This window comes from Anolis sagrei, chromosome 1 (assembly GCF_037176765.1).
Source record: "Anolis sagrei isolate rAnoSag1 chromosome 1, rAnoSag1.mat, whole genome shotgun sequence".
NCBI lineage: Eukaryota > Metazoa > Chordata > Lepidosauria > Squamata > Dactyloidae > Anolis > Anolis sagrei.
In genome coordinates, this window is record NC_090021.1 from 2,105,702 (window position 1) to 2,125,225 (window position 19,524).

The 19,524-nt window shown below is 51.3% G+C and overlaps 1 protein-coding gene across 2 annotated transcripts in view; it reads left to right on the forward strand.

Moving 5' to 3' along the window:
- The window catches only part of ASXL2 (ASXL transcriptional regulator 2), a 53,323-nt gene extending 36,228 nt beyond the window's left edge, over positions 1–17,095 (forward strand). For both annotated transcript variants that reach the window (XM_067470736.1, XM_067470761.1), the window contains exons 7-12: positions 853–993; positions 3,348–3,511; positions 4,970–5,066; positions 6,550–6,655; positions 8,285–9,005; positions 10,396–17,095. In XM_067470736.1, coding sequence (XP_067326837.1) covers positions 853–993; positions 3,348–3,511; positions 4,970–5,066; positions 6,550–6,655; positions 8,285–9,005; positions 10,396–12,561 — 3,395 coding nt within the window. In that variant the 3' untranslated portion in view covers positions 12,562–17,095. The remainder of the gene's footprint in view (positions 1–852; positions 994–3,347; positions 3,512–4,969; positions 5,067–6,549; positions 6,656–8,284; positions 9,006–10,395) is intronic.
- The last annotated feature ends 2,429 nt before the right edge of the window (positions 17,096–19,524 follow it).

Below are 19,524 nucleotides of genomic sequence, written 5' to 3' on the forward strand. Positions count from 1 at the left end.
CCGTCCCACAAACGAACATTACATTTTTATATATATAGACTAGCCATCCACTGCCACGCATTGCTGAAGCCCAGTCTGTGTATATGCGTTTTGTGTGTGTATATGTGTGTGTCTATATTTATGTATAGGTGTGTATGTGTGTGTTTGGGTATATGTATGTAGTTTTGTGCATATATTGTAATGTTGTTTTTTTTTGGGGGGGGGGTTGGCTTTTTAAGTCCCTCCTGCTGTGTTTTTCAGTGTTTTTATGAGTGATAGTCACTCCTTGGCCTGATACGTGTATTGTTTCCAAATTTTGTATCAATTCGTCCAGTGGTTTTTGAGTTGTGTTAATCCCACAAACAAACATTACATTTTTATTTATATAGATTACTAGCTGTCCCCTGCCAGGCGTTGCTGTGGCCCAGTCTGTGTATATGTGTTTTGTGTGTGTATATATTTGTGTATATGTGCATATAGGTTGTTTTGCGCATGGGTTGTAATGTATGTTTTGGTTTTGGGCTTTCTAAGTCTCTTCTGCCGTGTTTTCCAGTGTTTTTATGAGTGATGGTCACTCGTTGGCCTGAGAGGTGTCTTGCGTCCAAATTTGGTGTCAGTTCGCCCAGTGGTTTTTGTGTTATGTTAATCCTACAAACGAACATTACATTTTTATTGATACAGATTTAGAAATGGTTCCCAGTCTTTGGTATAGCTTTTGTTTTTGTTGTTTCCTTGTCCCTCATTGCCAGTTTATCCACTTCCGCTCTTCCAGTTCCTTCTCGAGACCGCTTTGCGCAGCCGGCAGCCCCAATTCCTCCCTCCCAAGCCGGGGACTTGATGGCCCTTATTTTTGCATGTTGTTCTCTTTTGCAGCCTGGGAAGCGAAGCAGTCGGACGGGCATTCAAGCAGCCCCCCCAATTCTACGTCCAGCTCCTCCCCTTCGGTCAAAGCGGAGCCCGCCCTCCCCGTCCTGGGCAAGAAGCCTTTCCAGAGATCCGACAGACTCCATGCAAGTAAGGCAAACATCCGCCCTTATTGAATCCTAGACTTGGAAGAGACCTCCTGGGCTGTCATCCAGTCCAACCCCATTCTGCCAAGAAGCAGGAAAATCGCATTCAAAGCACCCCTGACAGATGGCCATCCAGCCTCTGTTTCAAAGCCTCCAAAGAAGGAGCCTCCACCATACTCAGGGGCAGAGAGTTCCACTGCTGAACGGCTCTCACAGTCAGGAAGTTCTTCATAATGTTCAGATGGAATCTCCTTTCTTGTAGCTCCATTGCATACTAGTCTCCAGGATAACAGAAAGCAAGCTTGCTCCCTCCTCCCTGTGACTTCCTCTCACATATTTATACATGGTCCTCATCATGTCTCCTCTCAGCCTTCTCTTCTTCAGGCTAAACATGCCCAGCTCTTTAAGCCGCTCCTCATGGGGCTTGTTCTCCAGACCCTTGATCATTTTAGTTGCCCTCCTCTGGACACATTCCAGCTTAGGGTCAACATCTCTCTTGAATTGTGGGCCCAGAATTGGACACAGTGTGATTCCAGGTGTGGTCTAACCAAGGCAAAATAGAGCCTGGGGAGCATCACTTCCCTAGATCTAGACACTAGACTCCCATTGATGCAGGCCAACATCCCATTGTAATAATTAAAAATTTAAAAATAATGCTGGGTGTGACCAGGTGACATATAACTAGGATAGAAATTTTGGAGAGGGATGGAGTGTGCAGACAATCCTAAATCAGTATTACAGTGCATTTGAGAACATATTGCTAAGAGTTTTCCTTATTCTGGGAAGGCACACTGGAACAACCACGTTTTCAGGCTCCTCCTAAAGACTGCCAGTTGGGGCATGCCTGATGTCCTTGGGAAGTGAGTTCCAGAGCCGAGGGGCCACCACCGAAAAGGCCCTGTCCCTCGTCCCCACCAATCGCGCTTGCGATAGAGGCGGGAGTGTGAGAACTGGGTCTGTTTACTATGCAGAAAAGAATATTGAGAGGAGACATGAGCCATGTATAAATATATGAAAGGGTGCCGTAAGGAAGAGGGAGCAGGCTTGTTTTCTGCTTCTGGTGAAACTAGGACTCAGAGCCATGGGTTCAAATGATAGGAGAGGAGATCCCACCTGAACATGAGGAAGAACTTCCTGACTGTACGAGCTGTTCGGTAGTGGAACTCTCTGCCTCGGAGTCTGGTGGAAGCCCCTTCCTTGGAAACGTTTAAACAGAGGCTGGATGGCCATCTGTCAGGGATACTTTGATTGTGCTTTCTTGCATGGCAAGGGGTTGGACTGGATGGCTCACATGGTCTCTTCCAATGATTCCATGATCTGATTTACTTACCTGCAAACCATTCACTGCCAGTCTGTGGGCTGTTTCTAGACAGTGATGCAAATACAGTAGTGAATTTATTGCAGCTGGCTACTAACTACTTGCACCACAGCCCGGTCCTACCAGCTGTTAGGTAAATGTCCTTTGAGCGGTATCTGGCCACTTGGAGTGCCTCTGGTGTTGCCACAAGAAGGTCCTCCCTTGTGCATGTGGCGGGGCTCAGGTTGCATGGCAGCAGGTGGTCAGTGGTTGGCTCTTCTCCACACTCGCATGTCGTGGACTCCACTTTGTTGCCCCATTTCTGAAGGTTGGCTCTGCATCTCGTGGTGCCAGAGTGCAGTCTGTTCAGCACCTTCCAAGTCGCCCAGACCTCTGTGTGCCCAGGGAGGAGTCCCTCATTGGGTATCAGCCATTGGTTGAGGTTCTGGGGTTGAGCCTGCCACTTTTGGACTCTCACTTGCTGGGGTGTTCCAGCGAGTGTCTCTGTAGATCTTAGAAAACTGTTTCTTGATTTAAGTTGTTGACATGCTGGCTGATACCCAAACGGGGGATGAGCTGGAGATGTCTCTGCCTTGGTCCTTTCACTATTGGCTGCTACTTCCCGGCGGATGTCAGGTGGTGTGATACAGGCTAAGCAGTGTAATTTCTCCAGTGGTGTAGGGTGCAGACACCCCGTGATTATGCGGCATGTCTCATTAAGAGCCACATCCACTGTTTTAGCGTGGTGAGATGTGTTCTACGCTGGGCAGCAGAGTAGCACAGCGCAAGGGCACTGTGTCTGGTTGTGATCCCCAGGTTGTGCTTGTCAGCTTTCGTATGATATTGTTTCTAGCTCCCATGTTGTGCTTGATGTTCAGTCAGAGCTTCTAGTAGGTCAGAGCAACGTCCAGAGTGACTCCCAGGGATTTGGGTGTGCTGCAATGCTCCTAACGCAGATGCCTTCCCGTAAGTGTATTTTGGCTCATCTGGTAATGTAGGAAGGGCTCTCTCACTCGCTTGGCCTGAAGGCAGCTGTGACCCCGTGTGTCTCCTCCGTGCAGGGCAGCTGAAGAGGACGAAGTGTGCCGAGATTGACGTGGAGACCCCGGAGTCCATCCTGGTGAACACCAACCTGCGGGCCTTGATCAACAAGCACACCTTCTCCCTCCTGCCGGCCGACTGCCAACAACGGTTGCTCCTCCTGCTCCCGGAGGTGGACAGGCAGGTGGGTCTCCTGGAGGTGGCCAAAGGGGGCTGGAAGGAGGCCCAGCAGAAGGCATAGACTTCCCAGGCGCCCCACCGCTCCCACCCCTGGCTTTGGAGGAGCAGGACTGGCATTCTTTGGGGGGCTTCCTCAACCTCACTAGGCTGGTCTGCTCTGCATTTCCCGAACCCACCTTCCTGTAGAAGAAAGGTTTAGATTGGGGTGGGTAACTGCGTGGGGACCAATCCTGCTTAGTCTCCCTGCTCCTGCCCCCTGCAACAGCATTGAGTCGCCTGTAAACCGCATTGAGTCGCCTGTTTGGGCTGAAAAATGCGGTATAGAAATAAAGCAAATAAAATAAACAGGCAACACAACCATCACAGCAAGACCCAATCCCTGCATTTTCCTCTGCAGTCCTGCTGAAAAGGGCAACAGGGGATGATATAGCCATTTTGAAAGGAAGTGCAAAGGAAAGGATGTCCCTGGGTATGTGAAGCGACAAGTTCTAATAAGGAAACTGAGAAGAGGGGGAGATGGGCAGGAAAGGTGTATACACGGAAGTGGTGGTGGGGAAAAGTCCGTAGTGGCTTTCTTTGCTGCAGAGATACAAGCAATACATTCATTTCAAAGCAAAACCGGCTTGTGAGTGATCATTTAATATTGCTATATAAAACCTACAGTCTTACATTAAGACACTACTGACTTTTTCCCACCACCACTTCCTTTTATACACCTTTCCTGCCCATCTCAAATCACCCCTGACAGGTGGCCATCCAGCCTCTGTTTAAAAGCCTCCAAAGAAGGAGCCTCCACCACACTCTGGGGCAGAGAGTTCCACTGCTGAACGGCTCTCACAGTCAGGAAGTTCTTCCTCATGTTCAGATGGAATCTCCTCTCTTGTAGTTTAAAGCCAATTAATAAAATGGGGGTTGAGGTTTAGGGTGGAATGGGGCACAAAAGTGGGATGTGGGAGTCACATGCTCCACACAGGCCATACTATGCCCACACGTAGTTTTGCCACTGTACGGTAGTTGCCGCAGCCAGCTTTGCACTTGGCTCTCCCATAGATGCCTGCTGAAAACCTTGCTCCTTGAGGCCACTGTGTGCAGTGGATGTGGCTTTGGAAAGCCAAAGGGCACAGACCTACAAGTGCGTATGGGAGCTGAAAAATTGTAGATTCCAACTGCCCCCACGTGCACTAGTGGGTCTGTGCCCTTCAGCTTCCCAAAGGCACCAGCACTCAAGAAGGAGCTGTTCAAGGGCAGAGTGTGGGGCGGAAGCCCCCTTGAGGGACTCGGGGGGGGGGGGGGGCTAGGACAGTGTTCTCCCCATACCCATACCACTGGTGGCAAAGGTGTTTGCCCGCAAGCCCAAGGAAGCACCACACCTTCTCCCACCCCCCACCTCCTTCATCCTTGCATCTCACTCCGCTCTTCTTCTCCTTCTTCTTCCTCCTTGGGGCCTCCTTCCTCCTCTCAGGTGGGGATGGACGGCTTGACGAAGCTCAGCAGCTCTGCCCTGAACAACGAATTCTTCACCTCTGCGGCCCAAGGATGGAAGGAACGGCTCTCGGAAGGTGAGTCTCTATTGTAAACCCTGTTAATTTCTTTCAGTTTTACTTTTTACTCTTTGGGTTGTTGTAGGTTTTTTCGGGCTTTTTGGCCATGTTCTAGAGGCATTCTCTCCTGACGTTTCGCCTTCTTCTATGGCAAGCATCCTCAGAGGTAGTGAGATCTGTTGGAACTAGGAAAAAGGGTTTATATATCTGTGGAATGACCAGGGTGAGACAAAGGACTCTTGTCTGATGGAGCTAGGTGGGAATGTTTCAACTAACCACCTTGATTAGCATACAATGGCTTGACAGTGCCTGGGGGATCTTGTGTTGAGAGGTGATTAGATGTCCTTGTTTGTTTCCTCTCTGTTGTTGTGCTGTTGAAATCCACAAGCATGTGGACAATTTCAACAGAAAGGAGGAAACCATTAAAATGAATAAAATCTGGCTACCAGTATGAAAAAAACTCTAAAATTAGAACAGCAAAACAGCAGAGAGGAAACAAACAAGGACATCTAATCACCTCTCAACAAAAGTTTGCTCTAGGCACTACCAGGCCATCAAATGCTCATCAAGGTGGTCAGTTGAAACATTCACACCTAGTTCCAGCAGACAAGAGTCCTTTGTCCCACCCTGGTCATTCCACAGAGATATAAACCCCTTTTCCTAGTTCCCACAACCACGTCTTTACCTTCCTCCTGAAGGAGCGGAGGGATGTTGATGCCCTAATTTCCCCTTGGAGTGAGTTCCACAGGTGAGGGGCCACCACTGAGAAGGCCCTGCTCCTCGTCCCCACCAGCCTCACTTGTGACAGTGGTGGGGTCGAGAGCAGGGCCTCCCCAGATGATCTCAAATTCCAAGGTGGGACATAGAGGGAGATACGTTCGGACAGGTACGCTGGGCCGGAACCGTAAAGGGTTTTGTAGGTCAGAACCAGCAACTTGAATTGTGCTCAAAATTTGATCGGCAGCCAGTGGAGCTGACACAGCAGAGGGGTGGTGTGCTCCCTGTATGTCGCTCCGGTAAGCAATCTGGCTGCTGCTCGCTGGACCAATTGAAGTTTCCGAACAGTCTTCAAGGGCAACCCCACGTAGAGTGCGTTGCAGTAGTCTATACGGGATGTAACAAGAGCGTGGACCACTGTGGCCAGATCAGACTTCCCAAGGTACGGGTGCAACTGGTGCACAAGTTTTAATTGCGCAAAAGCTCTCCCGGCCACTGCTGAGACCTGTTTTGATCCTTGTCACTTCTCCATAGCCTTGTAGTGTTTTCAATAGTGGTTCCATACTGTTTCAGGGATCTTCCAGGACTGTCATCAAATCGTCTGCGAACGCCTTTGTCTTACAACTTTTGCTTCATCTTTTACGGTCTTCTTTTTGTCGAATATTCCTCACCAGAATTTGTGTTATGAGGATAAAGAATATCAGGGAAGGCAGGCAGTCTTGTCCTTTCTGGATTTTGCACCAATGTGGGTCTCTCTCTCTCTCTCTCTCTCTCTGTCTTGCAGGGGAGTTCACTCCGGAGATGCAGCTGAGACTCCGACAGGAGTTGGAGAAGGAGAAGAAAGTGGAGCTGTGGAAGGAGCGCTTCTTTGAGCGCTACTACGGCCAGAGGTGAGGAGGCCTTTGGACCCCATGCGCTCCCCTTCCCAGAATGCCTCTTGCCTCTCCCATCTCCCTTATCAGCTCTGGGGCTCACGGAGAGTCGCCTGCCCTTATCCCTGGGGCCCTGCACTCTTGCTACTCCTTTCCCGTCGTTTATTGCTCTTGGTGTGACATTGCTGGGTGTCCATATTACATAATTACAGCACTTTTCCCTTCCCTTCCCTGCCCTGGGGTAGGAAAGGAACCTATGTGCACTGAGCAACCCAACACACTAGGAGGGTTAGCAAGAGAGTTTGAGAAAGCTTTGTTCTAGGCAAGAAGGACTGCATCGGGTTCCTGGGGAGTGCATCTTGAAACAAATGAAGAGTTTGAGGGGTGCACCTTGCCCGTTAGGGAAGCAAGGCCGTAAAACTTGGGTGTTTTAGCACCTCTGCACCCCACACAAAGCTGGGTTGGCAAAGAGTCTCTCCTCTAGGTTGTAGATTTATTGGGCTGCATGGCCATGTTCTAGAACAGGGGTCCTCAAACTAAGGCCTGGGGGCCGGATGCGGCCCTCCAAGGTCATTTACCCAGCCCTTGCTCAGGGTCAACTTAAGTCTGAAACTACTTGAAAGCGCATAACGACAACAACAATCCTATCTCATCAGCCGAAAGCAGGCCCAAACTTCCCATTGAAATACTATTTTATTTATTTATTTATTTATTTACAGCTTTTATATTCCGCCCTTCTCAGCCCGCAGGGGACTCAGGGCGGATTACAGCGTACACATATATGGCAAACATTCAATGACAATTTTTGACATACAAACATATACAGACATACACAGAGGCTATTTAACTTTTTTCTGGCCGCCGGGGAGCTGTCGCTTTCATCGTCCATCTGCGACGCTGATGAAGCACTTCCGCATTCCCCACATGCTTCCCCACTGGAATGCTTTGCTGGAGTCTTCTTTATGGCCTCATAAATCAGTTAATTTAGCCTCCCCACACTTTAAGGTGGTACCTTATTTTCCTACTTGACAGATGCAACTGTCTTTCGGGTTGCAAAGGTCGACAACAGGCTACACACAATTGGTTGGAAACCCACTCCAACCCGGGCTGGCTTCGAACTCATGACCTTTTTGGTCAGAGTGATCTTAATGCAGCTGACACTCAGCCAGCTGCGCCACAGTCCCGGTGCTAATAAGTTTATATTTGTTAAAATTGTTCCTCATTTTAATTATTGTATTGATTTTAAGTGTCCTTTGCACTACAAATAAGGTATGTGCAGTATTCATAGGAATTCATTCTTTTCTTTTTTTTCCATATTATAACCCGGCCCTCCAACAGTTTGAGGGACTGTGACCTGGCCCTCTGTTGAAAAAGTTTGTGGACTCCTGTTCTAGAAGCATTCTCTCCTGATGTTTTGCCTGCATCTACGGCAGGCATTCTCAGAGATTCGGGCTATATGACCTCACAACCTCTGAGGATGCCTGCCATAGATTCAGGTGAAATGTCAGGAGAGAATCCTTCTAGAACATGGCCATATAGCCCGAAAAACCTACAACAACCCACCAAGATGTTTGCTTACAAAGCTATTGTAACACCCGTGATAAGTGAGGGAATACTATACATTCCTCTTCTTGTTTCTCTTTCCAGCTCAGGGATGAGCCCCGAAGAGTCCCAGCGACTGACTTCCTCCCCTTCTGCGGAGCACAGCCAGGCCCATCTTGGCAGCCCAGAGGCTCAGGTGCAGAAAAGCCCTCTGGCACTGGCTGTGGTGGTCAAGGAAGAGCATGCCCCTCCGACCCTCTTGGCCCCTCCACCACCACCACCACCTCCAGCTGCGGCCAGCCAAGACGTCAAGAAGGAGGAGGAGAAGCCGGAGCAGCGCCCAGCCTCCCCTGGAACACCAGCAGAGCCTGTTGGGAGCAGGGTCCCCTCTCGGCTCAGCAGCAGGCCGCCCCACAGGCCGTCCAGGGGGGCCGAGGAGCCTGCCGTGGGGGAGAAGCAGGAGGAGAAGCCACCGCCCGGGAAAGAGGATGCAAGCAAGCCAAAGAACCTCTCCCCTGCTGTTACTGTCACCACTACCGCTGTTGCTACTGTGGCTTCCACCACGGTGGCTCACCCTGCTCCTCAGCCCAGTCCCAGAGAGGAGGTCCACACGGCGCCTGCCGCAGAGATCCCCACCACCAGCACGGAGCAAATGGACACCAGCACCCGCCCCCTGAAGAGGAAGCCGGAAGGGCCCGAGGAGGCACCGCTGGCCCCGGAGAAGCGTCCCCACGTGGCAGAGAAAGAGGCCCCCACCTGCCCGCCTTTTCAGGCCCCCCCGCAGCACTTTCCCACCGCGCCTGTGCCAAAGGTCCCTCCGCTCAGGGTAAGTCGGCCTCTGCCTCTCCGGGGTCCTTGGCCAGCCCCAGACCCAGGATGAGCCTGCCTTGCTGCCCCTCTACCCGCTGAGAGAATATCCCTCACAGGAGAGCCCAGTGGTGAGATGCGCAGTGTGAGCACATGCTGTTCCCCAGATTTTCCTGGGGAAGTATTGTCCAACCACGGTTAGTAGCACACCCATGTAGTTTGATTTGCAGAGGGCAGAAGATAGTGAGTGAGCCCTTATCCTGTTAAGGATACAACAGCCCTTGCTTACTCTGCGTGGCCCTGAACTCGTCCGGACGAAAGAAAAAGACACTTGAGTCAGTTGTGCTTTAGAATAGAAACAGAAAGTAGTTCATTCGCTTAAGGCAGGCATGGACAAACTTGGGCCCTCTAGGTGTTTTGGACTTCAGCTCCCACCATTCCCAACTTTTCTCCCTCAGCCGCTTAAGTAAGAGAGTAAAAAATCCAAATAAGTAGGAGAAAAGGAGTCGCAAAAACCAGAGATAAGTGTCCGATGCAAAAGTTAAAGCATGAACATAAATCCAAGGAGCAGGGTAAAATCATGAGCTTGAATAATCCAAAAGACAAGGAATAAAACATCAACTTGAGTAATCCAAGAATCAAAGAACAATACATGAGTTTGAGTTTATGGTAAAATCCCCAAGACTTAAGGCAAAACTTGACTAGGACATGGCTTGAAGCGAGAACAAAGGCAAGAGTTCCTTACTCTATATTCTACATTGCTTAATCTGAAAACCAAAAGCTATTCTTTTCCTAGTAAAGGACAGCAAAGCATGAAAGCATTCTTTTGACCTTGAGTAGTCCCTCTCGGTCTCACTTTCCCATGCCCTGGCTTGCACCTAGAATTCTTCCCCTGCAGAAGTAGCCTTGATTCTCTATCTAGCCTCCCTTCCTGCCTGTCAGCTTCTAAAACAGTTTTGTTTTCACACAGAGTGGCATCGGCCGCACAGCAAGGCAGGAACAGATCAATCACAGCCACCTTAGGCTATTAACTACTTTATTTACAGCTATATACATTGGAAGCTATTTAACACTCAGCACATCGTAAAACTTGCTTCCTCTCCATCCCATCGTAAAATCGCGAACACACAGACACTGTTATCAGCACTAGTCCACACCTCTTGCACTCCAGAGTGACGTATGACGTACAACGCACAACGCTGAGTCCATTTGCTTTATACACTTGATTTATGACCTCTCTAGGAATGCCATTCCCTCCATGGTTCAGTTAACTCTTTCTACACAGGAATACACTTGGCTCCAAGCAGACAATTCCTCTCCTCCAAGGACAGAGCGGTGGCTTCAAGAGGGATGGGGAGGTCTCTGCTTCTCTGTTACTTTGGCTGACATGTTTCTCCTCTCTCTTTCAGATCCCCGTCTCCAGGCTCCAGGGGGTCTCTGTGCCCTTTCTCTCCGGCCAGGGCCCCTCTCCCCAGCCCAGCTTGCCCATCACCATCCCCACCCCCCGCCGGACAGGGGCCCGCACGCTGGCCGACATCAAGGCCCGGGCCCAGATGGCCAGGGCTCAGCGGGCAGCCGCCGTCGCTGCCCAGGCCGCCGCTGCCGCCGCCGCCAGTGCTGGTACTGCTGCGTCCGTCGCAGGGGTCATCCCAGGCCCGGGGCCCGGCGGGGGGAGAGCGGAGGGGCACAGTGGCCCGGGGCCAGGGGGGCCTTGTGGAGCTGCACTGGACCTGGCTGGCCCCGCAGGAAGCGGTTCGGCCCAACGAAGACTCGAGCCAACCAGCAGCGGTCCCTCGCTCACAAAACCAGCAGCGACGGCGTCCTTTGGGAGTGTTGCTGGAGCACAACTACAGCAAAGGCCCCCAGGCCAGACCAGACCGGCCAGCGCAGAGACCCCGTCCACCACCCGGCCGGCCGAAGGGAGCGCCAGCCACACGGGCCCCAGACCTGTGATGGTCACCGCCACCCAGAGCCCCCAGGCTCCCTCTGCTCCCTCTCAACGCACAGAAGGGCCCCAGAGAACCTTGCCCCCTTCTCAGGGCCCCGCCATGACCCCCAGGACAGAAGGCGCAGGGACCGTTTGTGGGAGCAGAGCCCCCCCTGGACCATCCTTGTCTCAGGTGGCACCCCCTCACCCTCCACTTTCTCAGGCGACGCCCGCGATGCCCCCTCCCTCCCGGAGCCTCAACGTCCCCCCCGGAGCCTCGAGCGGCAGCCCTCCTTCCCTGCGGTCCAGCTCCAGCATTCCCGCCAACAACCCGCTGGTCACTCAGCTGCTGCAAGGCAAAGAGGTCTCCATGGAGCAGATCCTCCCCAAGACCCACCTCAGAGCAGAGACGAAGGCGGTGCCGGTACCCACGAGGGAAGGGCAGGGGGCCCCCACCGCTCCTGCCAGGACCCTGCCACCAAGGGAAGTCAACACGGGACAATCTCTCCCCCTCGCCTTCAGCCAGGCGGGCAGGCAGCCCCATCGACCGGCATCTGCTTCCTCTTTCCCGGGACAAGACGTCTGGGGTCCTCACACCAACCCTTGCTCCGGGCAGGATGCCACTGGACAACGGGTGCGGGAAGAGGTCCTCCAGCCCCTTTTGCACAGGACCCCTCTTGCGCCCGGCTTGCCCTCTCTCCCTCCCCGTCTCCCACTTCTCCCCCCAGACTTCCCGCCCGAGAGCGTCTCCACCGCCAACCATCGCTCAATACCGGGGTTCATCGGAAGGCGGGCGTCGAAACCCGCCATGTCCGGCCATTACCTCCTTAACGTCTCCACCTACGGACGCTGCTCCGAAAACATCAAGAGGCGCCTCGCCATTCCCCCGGAAGGCCTTCTCTGCCAGGATAGGACCCCCGACGTGGAGCAGAAGGAGAAGGCAGCGGAGGAGTGGGTGGCTGGAGACAGTGGTGGCAGCGACGGGGAAGACGGAAACGGGGCCAATGGCAACAAGGGAGCTGCCTTGGCGAAAGGGGAGCCGAAAGCAGGAGGAGTTCCAGTGTGCCTCCGAACCGGACCCACGAAAGCGGAACACAAGGAGGGAGCCCACCCTCTCTTCTCGGCCACCCAGGATTACCTTGCTGCAAGGGAGCTGATTCGGGAAGCCGGGGGCCAGGCGGCAAGGGGGGAAGCCAAACTCCCGGCAGACTCCACGCCTCCCAGGCCACCGCTGCTGCTCTCCCCCTCCCATCCGGCAGCTCGGCTTTTTGGGTCTCCCGGCGCGGCCGCCCAGCTGGTCGGGTCAGGCTACAGCGGCACCATCAACGTCTCCGCTTCGCCGGACCTGCCCCAGGAGGCGTTGCTGACCGGCCTCTCGGACCCCGGCCGCATGGGGGATGTGGTCTCCTTCTCTGTGACCGTGACCACCATCCCGGCCGGCCAGGCGGTGAGCAGCCCGGCCAGTCCCGGGCGGCAGCCCTCCCTCCGCGGCCAGGTCTTCCCAGACGAGGGGGTCCTGGAGGAGCTGCCGTCCAAGTGCTACTGCCGCCTGAAAGCCATGATCGTGTGCCAGGGCTGCGGTGCCTTCTGCCACGACGACTGCATCGGACCCTCCCGGCTTTGCGTCTCCTGCCTGGTGGTGCGGTAGTGGGCGCAAAAGGGGGGTGGAGGGAGGGTCTTGGGGTCCCTTCCTCTCCTCCTGCCTTGGGAGCGACGGAAGCACCTTGGATGGACGAGACGAGCGTTTGCACTTAAGGAATCATGTAAATAGGTTGCGTTGTTCTGTCTTAAAGAAGTTTGTACGTCCCCCTGCCCCACCTCTCGAGATCGGCTGCTCGATGGTCAGTGAGAGGATGCTGGTCCAGCCAGGCAGCTTTGCACTCGTGTTTAGGGAGCTTTGTGGGTTGCTAAAATGTTCGGTCCTGGCTCCCTTGGGTCCTTCCTTCTGCCACATTATATAGAAATGTGTAGTGTCCCAGAGGGATGCAGCATCAAGCGTGGGCAGCTGGGCTGCCTTCCTCATTGCTAGCCGACTCCCTTGAAGGCAGGTATAAGATACCTATGTCCTTCAGACCAAGCAGGTTAGTTCACCCACCTGGAGGCTTCCCCATAGACCTGCCTAGGTCTGGGGCAGGTCCAGGTGGGCAGCAGCCATCGGTCAGGGAGATTGCAGGGTCCCAGTTTCCTCCCAGGAACAGGCTTATAGAAAAAGCTTCCTCAGATGCAGCTGAAGCCATGTCCTTTAGATTCCCATCTCCCTTCCCGCAGGAAAGAGTCACTTTAGAGGGTCTCGGCAGGGCTCGAAAAATCCCCGGGTTGTCCCTTTGCGTGGCAGGCACTTCCTCTGCTTCTGCCAGCCTCTGGCTCCCTCTCTTTGCCAGTATCGTTCAGGGGCGCATCACAAATGGAAAACGTTTCGGGTTGTTGTAGGTTTTTTGGGCTGTATGGCCATGTTCTAGAAACATTCTCTCCTGACATTTCGCCTGCATCTATGGCAAGCATCCAGGAGAGAATGCTTCTAGAACATGGCCATACAGCCCGAAAAACCAACGACAACCCAGTGATTCCAGCCATGAAAGCCTTTGACAAGTCATGGAAAACGTTTTGCGCTTCAGGCTGAATCAATCATTTGTCTCCCCCCCTGATTTCCTTCTTCTTTCCTGAACCTATTTCCTACTCTTTCCCCACCGTGTCCACTCTTATCTCATGGCTGGTCATTTTGCGCCAGAACCTTTCACTGTTTCTGCTGCCCTGCGAGGGCCTTCTGTTTGTGTGCCCTGAATGGCCTGGTGAATGCGGTTGTGCGTCTTCCTGGTCTCTGTTGTGCCTTAGGGAGTGGCATAGCCAGAGGCAGAGAGATCCGTGCTTGCAAGGAGCACACAGTCCCATGACTAGGAGGGGGGAAATCGGACCGGGTGTAAGACTGTTAAGATCTATATAGCAATATTAAATGACCACTCACAAGCCGGTTTTGCTTTGAAATGGATATATTGCTTGTATCTAGAAATTGACCCCAATAAAGTACAGGATGTACTAGATTGGGAAGCACCCAAAACTAGAAGAGAGTTGCAGGGAAAGGGAAGGAGGCAGGGAAAGGGCTGGTCTCTCTGCATGGAGCTTTTCTACTGTCGCAGGGGTGCGTGTGTGTAAAACTCAGGGCGGCACTTTAGTCTTACGAGAGAGGAAAACATGTTGCTCTTCCAGCTTTCTCCACATCCTTCATCATCCCTTTGGGCCTTCTCTTTGTGGCCTTTCTTCCTCAGCAGAACATCCCCAAGCATTTCTGGGTGGGAAGCATCCTCTGTTTGTTTGGGGATTCTTCCTGTGTCTTTTCCTCATCTTTTCTATATTTGTTTAGATAGTGCAACTAGAACACCAAACAGTGGTCATCGTGAGGCCACACCATAGGTTTGTGTAAAGGCCTTAGGATCCAGCCAGCCATTTTCTGTCCCCTTCCTTGCATAGAATTGGCCTTCTCCATAGCGTCCTTGGAGGAACCCCAAGATCTCTTTCCTGGTTTGTCTCTCAGTGGAAATGGCATTTTCCTGCTGCAGTTCTTGGAGGCGTTTCCCCTCTTTCGCCTTGTCTTTCTTTTCATTACTCTGGATGGTTCCCATCTTCTGCCAGCTTGGCTGCTCCGTACTCAGGCCTGACTCAAACATAGCTGGGAAATGACTTTGGTTCACTAATGAGCTCGTTTACAAAGCGATACTGGGGAGACGAATCCCTGGCCACTGGTTCTTCCTTATGGCCCTTTCTTCCATTTATGGACCTCCTTCCATCATAAGAAAGCAGAGCTTGCTCCTGAATCTTTGGTGGGCCTCTGGATCTGCCTAACCACCTTATTCCATCACCACATGTTCCTTATCAAAGACCCCAGAAAGTCTGGCTGGGAAGCCATGTCAGCAAGGTGCACTACTAGTCCGGAGAACACATTTGGCTGACCAAGCTGTGTCTTCTGCCCTAAGATGGGCCTCTTGGCTGGCCTCCACATCTTCCACGCATTGTCGCCAAAGGTTTAACATTTCGCAGCTGTGACTGGGAGGGGCAATGTCATGTCCCCTTGGGCCTGTGGCACATAAACGCACACTTGCAGAACTTGCACAGTCACTTGCAGCTAGTGCCAATGTATTTTCCCCTCAAAGAGTCTCCTTGGAGACTATTCGGGATGCAAGAACCTGTTAGGAGGCAGCAAATAGCCAAATCCCCCAAACCCTCCTTCTGTTCTTCTCCTAAGCAGGTCTTCTGGGCTGAGTTTCTGGCCCACCTTCCAAAAACTATGACTCCACAGAGGGGAGGGTTGTGTGGTTACTGCTTTGCACTGTTTTTGTGGGATGCAGCCAAGAACATCTCAGGGCATGAGCCTCAGCAATCCCAGGATCCCAGGAATCCTGGTGGCCCCATTGCTATGTGTGCATTCACCTTTTCCCATTTTGCCCCTTCTAAAATGAGTGGGAAGCGCAAAGCTGCAAGGCCAGGATGGGTCTGTGTGGGTTGTGAGGTCTGGCATCCTGCTCTGAGCCAGATGGAGCCCTCTAACCCGCCCATCCATTACGCTTGACCTCCTGAAGCCCAACAGCATTTCTAGTCTGTCTGGGTGAAGAAGGAGACGAAGGCTGAAAGGCAAGGTGAAAGCTTTTGCCTTTCAGCCAGCCCTCCACATCTGCTGCGGTCAGGGGCATGGGACCTCCCAAAAGTGAGGAAAAAACACAAATATAGTACCTGCTGCTATGTTTATTAACCTGAGGAAATACCTGTCTTGGACTCTCTGGTCCTCCATCCTGACTGCAATCAACTTCCATTGGAAGGTGGCCATCGAATCCACTGGAGGAGCCAGAGTTCACCAGACAGGTGTTCTCTTGGTGAATCTCCAGTGATTCCAGGGTGGTAGTCCACTATCAGGTTGCACTGAAAGACCTAGAGATCCCTAGAGAGAACATTTTTACATCAAATCTGCAAAAGTTACAGATCTGGAGGGCTGCTGTTCTCTTGTTGTGGAAAGAAGCCAGTGAAGTGGATGGGCCTCTTCCGTGTGAGACGTTGAGGCCAGGCCTTTGCTCTTCCCCAGAGGAGTCCTTCCTGCTTGGCTGGAGCTGCTTCGGTCAAGGAGGGATCTGTAACTAAGGCTTGGAAGCCAAAGGGACTGGACAGGGAGGTGTATTTGTGGCATTTGTAGTTGCCTATCCGTCTGGTCCCTCGGCCAGTCCTGCTCTGGGAGAAAAGTGGGAGAGAAATAAATAAATAGTCATGATATCGTGAGCCATCCTGCCTGGCTCTCTTCTGCCACAAAGCACAACAAAAAGGCCATTTCTATCAGGCAGGGACATCTGGCAACACCTGGGCAAATATTAAGCCCACCACTCTTTGGAAGAGAGTCTTCATAAGGAAAGGCCAGGAAGGAAGTTGAGCTATGCATTTAGGGCAATGGTTCTCAACCTGTGGGTCTCTCCAGGTGTTTTGACCGACAATTCCCAGGAATCTGAGCCAGTTTACCAGCTGTTAGGATTTCTGGAAGGCCAAAACATCTGGGTAGGGATCCACAGGTTGAGCAACACTGATTTAGGGGAAGGAGAGCAAGGCGAGGAAGAGTGGGGCTGGTGGAAAGACTGAGACTCACCCAAATATATGTTAAGTAATATATAGGCAGGGGTGGGGAAGGGGGGTGGGCTTCTCTCTCATGGGATTGGAAGGTCGATGCTGCACTTTTCTTACCCGAACAAGGACTTCTGCAAGACGTCTCAGGAAAAGGCATTGTCACTTGCATGGATGGAGATAGCCATTGCTGAGCTGGGACTGGCTTCCAATAAAACTTGGGGCGCTTCAGTCAGGGGAGCGCCCCTCTGCAGGCACCATGGGTGTGGTGTGCACCATCTAGTTCCTTTTGTAGATGTTTATATCTTTATATCCATCCCTTTCTGCTCTTCCCATGCCACTTGAAAGGGGCAAAAGGCAGTTAGAGCCAGTCATAAATCACCATGAAATTCCAAAGGATCAGGAGGAAAATGAAGCCAGGCTAAAGGGGGGGGGGGTTGTATAGCACCTTAGAAATGCTGGGAAAGAGCCCCCTTTCCAAAATGTGTCTTGTGTTTCCGTATTTCCGTCACTCTGTTCTCGTAGCCTTGGTCGTGGAGCCTTCCGGTTCCATGCTTATAGAAGCCATGAGGGGTGCCAGGTTGGGTTGGGGGGGGGGGGGGAGTTGCAATTTGGCTGCAAAACTATTAGGTTCCTCTGCAGCCCTAGGATGATGTCTGTCCAGCACAGCCCCTGATTGCTTGGCCCATGTGTGTCCCAAATTGCTTCTCTCTGGTTTCATTGCTTTGCTTGCAATTGTCTTCATTGCAGTGAACCTCAAGAGAGGCAGGAATAGAGTCAATTGAGAGGAAAATGTCCTGTTGCTCCTTTGCCCTTTGGGTCAGCTGATATTGGGGCCACTCCTTTCCAGCCTCCGACTGGAAATTGCACCTTTCGTTGGGGCTGAACTCAAAGCCATTTAGGAAAACCAGGAGAAGAGGGTGGGGTTGGGGTTGGGTTGGGGGTCGGCCTTTTTTCCCCTTCCCTTTCCCCCTTCCCTGCCCATGCAATATGAAAAATCAACGTACGCGCTTATAAGTAATATATTTTAAGTAATATATATATATTTTAGTACCTCTGTATTACAGGAAAAAAAGAATGACTCGAGAAGGCTTGTGAGCCCGATGCAGGAGGGTCTGCGTGCGTGAGAGTGAATATGTGCTTGTGCGTGAGTGTGTTTGCGTGTGTGCAGTTGTGAACCTTTCTTTTTTTCCCCCCGTCGGGGGAACCGAAGGCACCCGGTATTGCAATAAAGATGATCGTTTGAAGGAGGAAATGACGGGATAAGCTGGTATGGTTTACCAGGTGCTCTTTCCTTTTTTCCAAGCATGCCCAGACACTTTAGGGAGCGCTGAACTTTCATCTGTTGTTGTTGCCTTTAAAAAGAGAGAGAGATAGACTTAAAATCCAAATTGAGACGATGTATAGAAAAAGCCAGGTTGACACCATTTAAAGTCATATTTTTTCACAAAGTAATATAGAAAAAATATTTTACTTAAAAGAGTTTTAAGTATTTGAAATAAATATAGTATGTAAATATACTGTATGTACTTCATATATGCTTTTATTTTACATTTTATTGTAAACAAATGGATATTAAAATTCTTTGAACTGGTCCGTCTGCAAAGAGAGTCTTGGCATTTCCATCTGTTTTCTAATATTATATAATAGGCGGAGGTTCAGTGTCATGAATAACTGTTATTCAATTACTTTAAAGCATAGGTTCCTGTTATTGCAATTTCCAGTAGATCAGAACTTTTATACTTTTACACAGAGAATGACATTGGACACTTATCGCTGATGTTATGTTCCAAGACCACCCGCGAAAAGTGAAAATCCGCAAAGTAGGGACGCTATATTTATTTTAATATTTATACATTATTTTAGTAGTTATACACTATTTTAACACTTTATAAACCCTCCCCCTCTTTGAATTCCACAGCACTGCTGGTCACAGCTGACCTCCAGTTCCAACACTCGAGGGTCTGAGCTTCTCAGTTCTGTGTCTAGGCCAGTTTTTGGTTTCCAGATGGAAGGTGGTTCCAAGAAGGGTTGACTTTATGCGCCTTCTTCCTCTTTGACCGTTCCTCACTTTCACCCTCCACTCGAGCCTCTTTGAATTCCACAGCACTGCTGGTCACAGCTGACTTCCAGTTCCAACGCTCAAGGGCCGGAACTTCCCAGTTCTGTGTCTATGCCAGTTTTTTAGGTTGACTTTAAGCCCGTCTTCAAATCTCTTTTCGTGTCCACCAACATTCAATGTAATGTTTCCGAGTTGAGAGGAGAGTAATTGCGTTGAGAGACGGTGATCTTGAGTCCAGTGGAGTTGATGGTGGAGGATTATCACTTCAATGCTGGTTGGCTTTGCTTCTTTTTCCAGCACGCTGACGTTTGTCTGCTTGTCTTCCCAAGAGATTTGCACGATTTTTCGGAGGCAACGTTGATGGGATCGTTCCAGGAGTTGCATGTGACGTCTGTAGACAGTCCACGTTTCATAGAATCCTAGAATCGAAGAGTTGGAAGAGACCTCCTGGGCCATCATCCAGTCCAACCCCATTCTGCCAAGAAGCAGGAATATTGCATTCAAATCACCCCTGACAGATGGCCATCCAGCCTCTGCTTCAAAGCCTCCAAAGAAGGAGCCTCCACCACACTCCAGGGCAGAGAGTTCCACTGCTGAACGGCTCTCACAGTCAGGAAGTTCTTCCTCATGTTCAGATGGAATCTCCTCTCTTGTAGTTTGAAGCCATTCCTCCCTTGCGTCCTAGTCTCCAGGGAAGCAGAAAACAAGCTTGCTCCCTCCTCCCTGTGGCTTCCTCTCACATATTTAGACATGGCTATCATGTCTCCTGTCAGCCTTCTCTTCTTCAGGCTAAACATGCCCAGCTCCTTAAGCCGCTCCTCATAGGGCTTGTTCTCCAGACCTTTTATCATTTTAGTCGCCCTCCTCTGGACACATTCCAGCTTGTCAATATCTCTCTTGAATTGTGGTGCCCAGAATGGGACACAATATTCCACGTGTGGTCTAACCAAAGCAGAA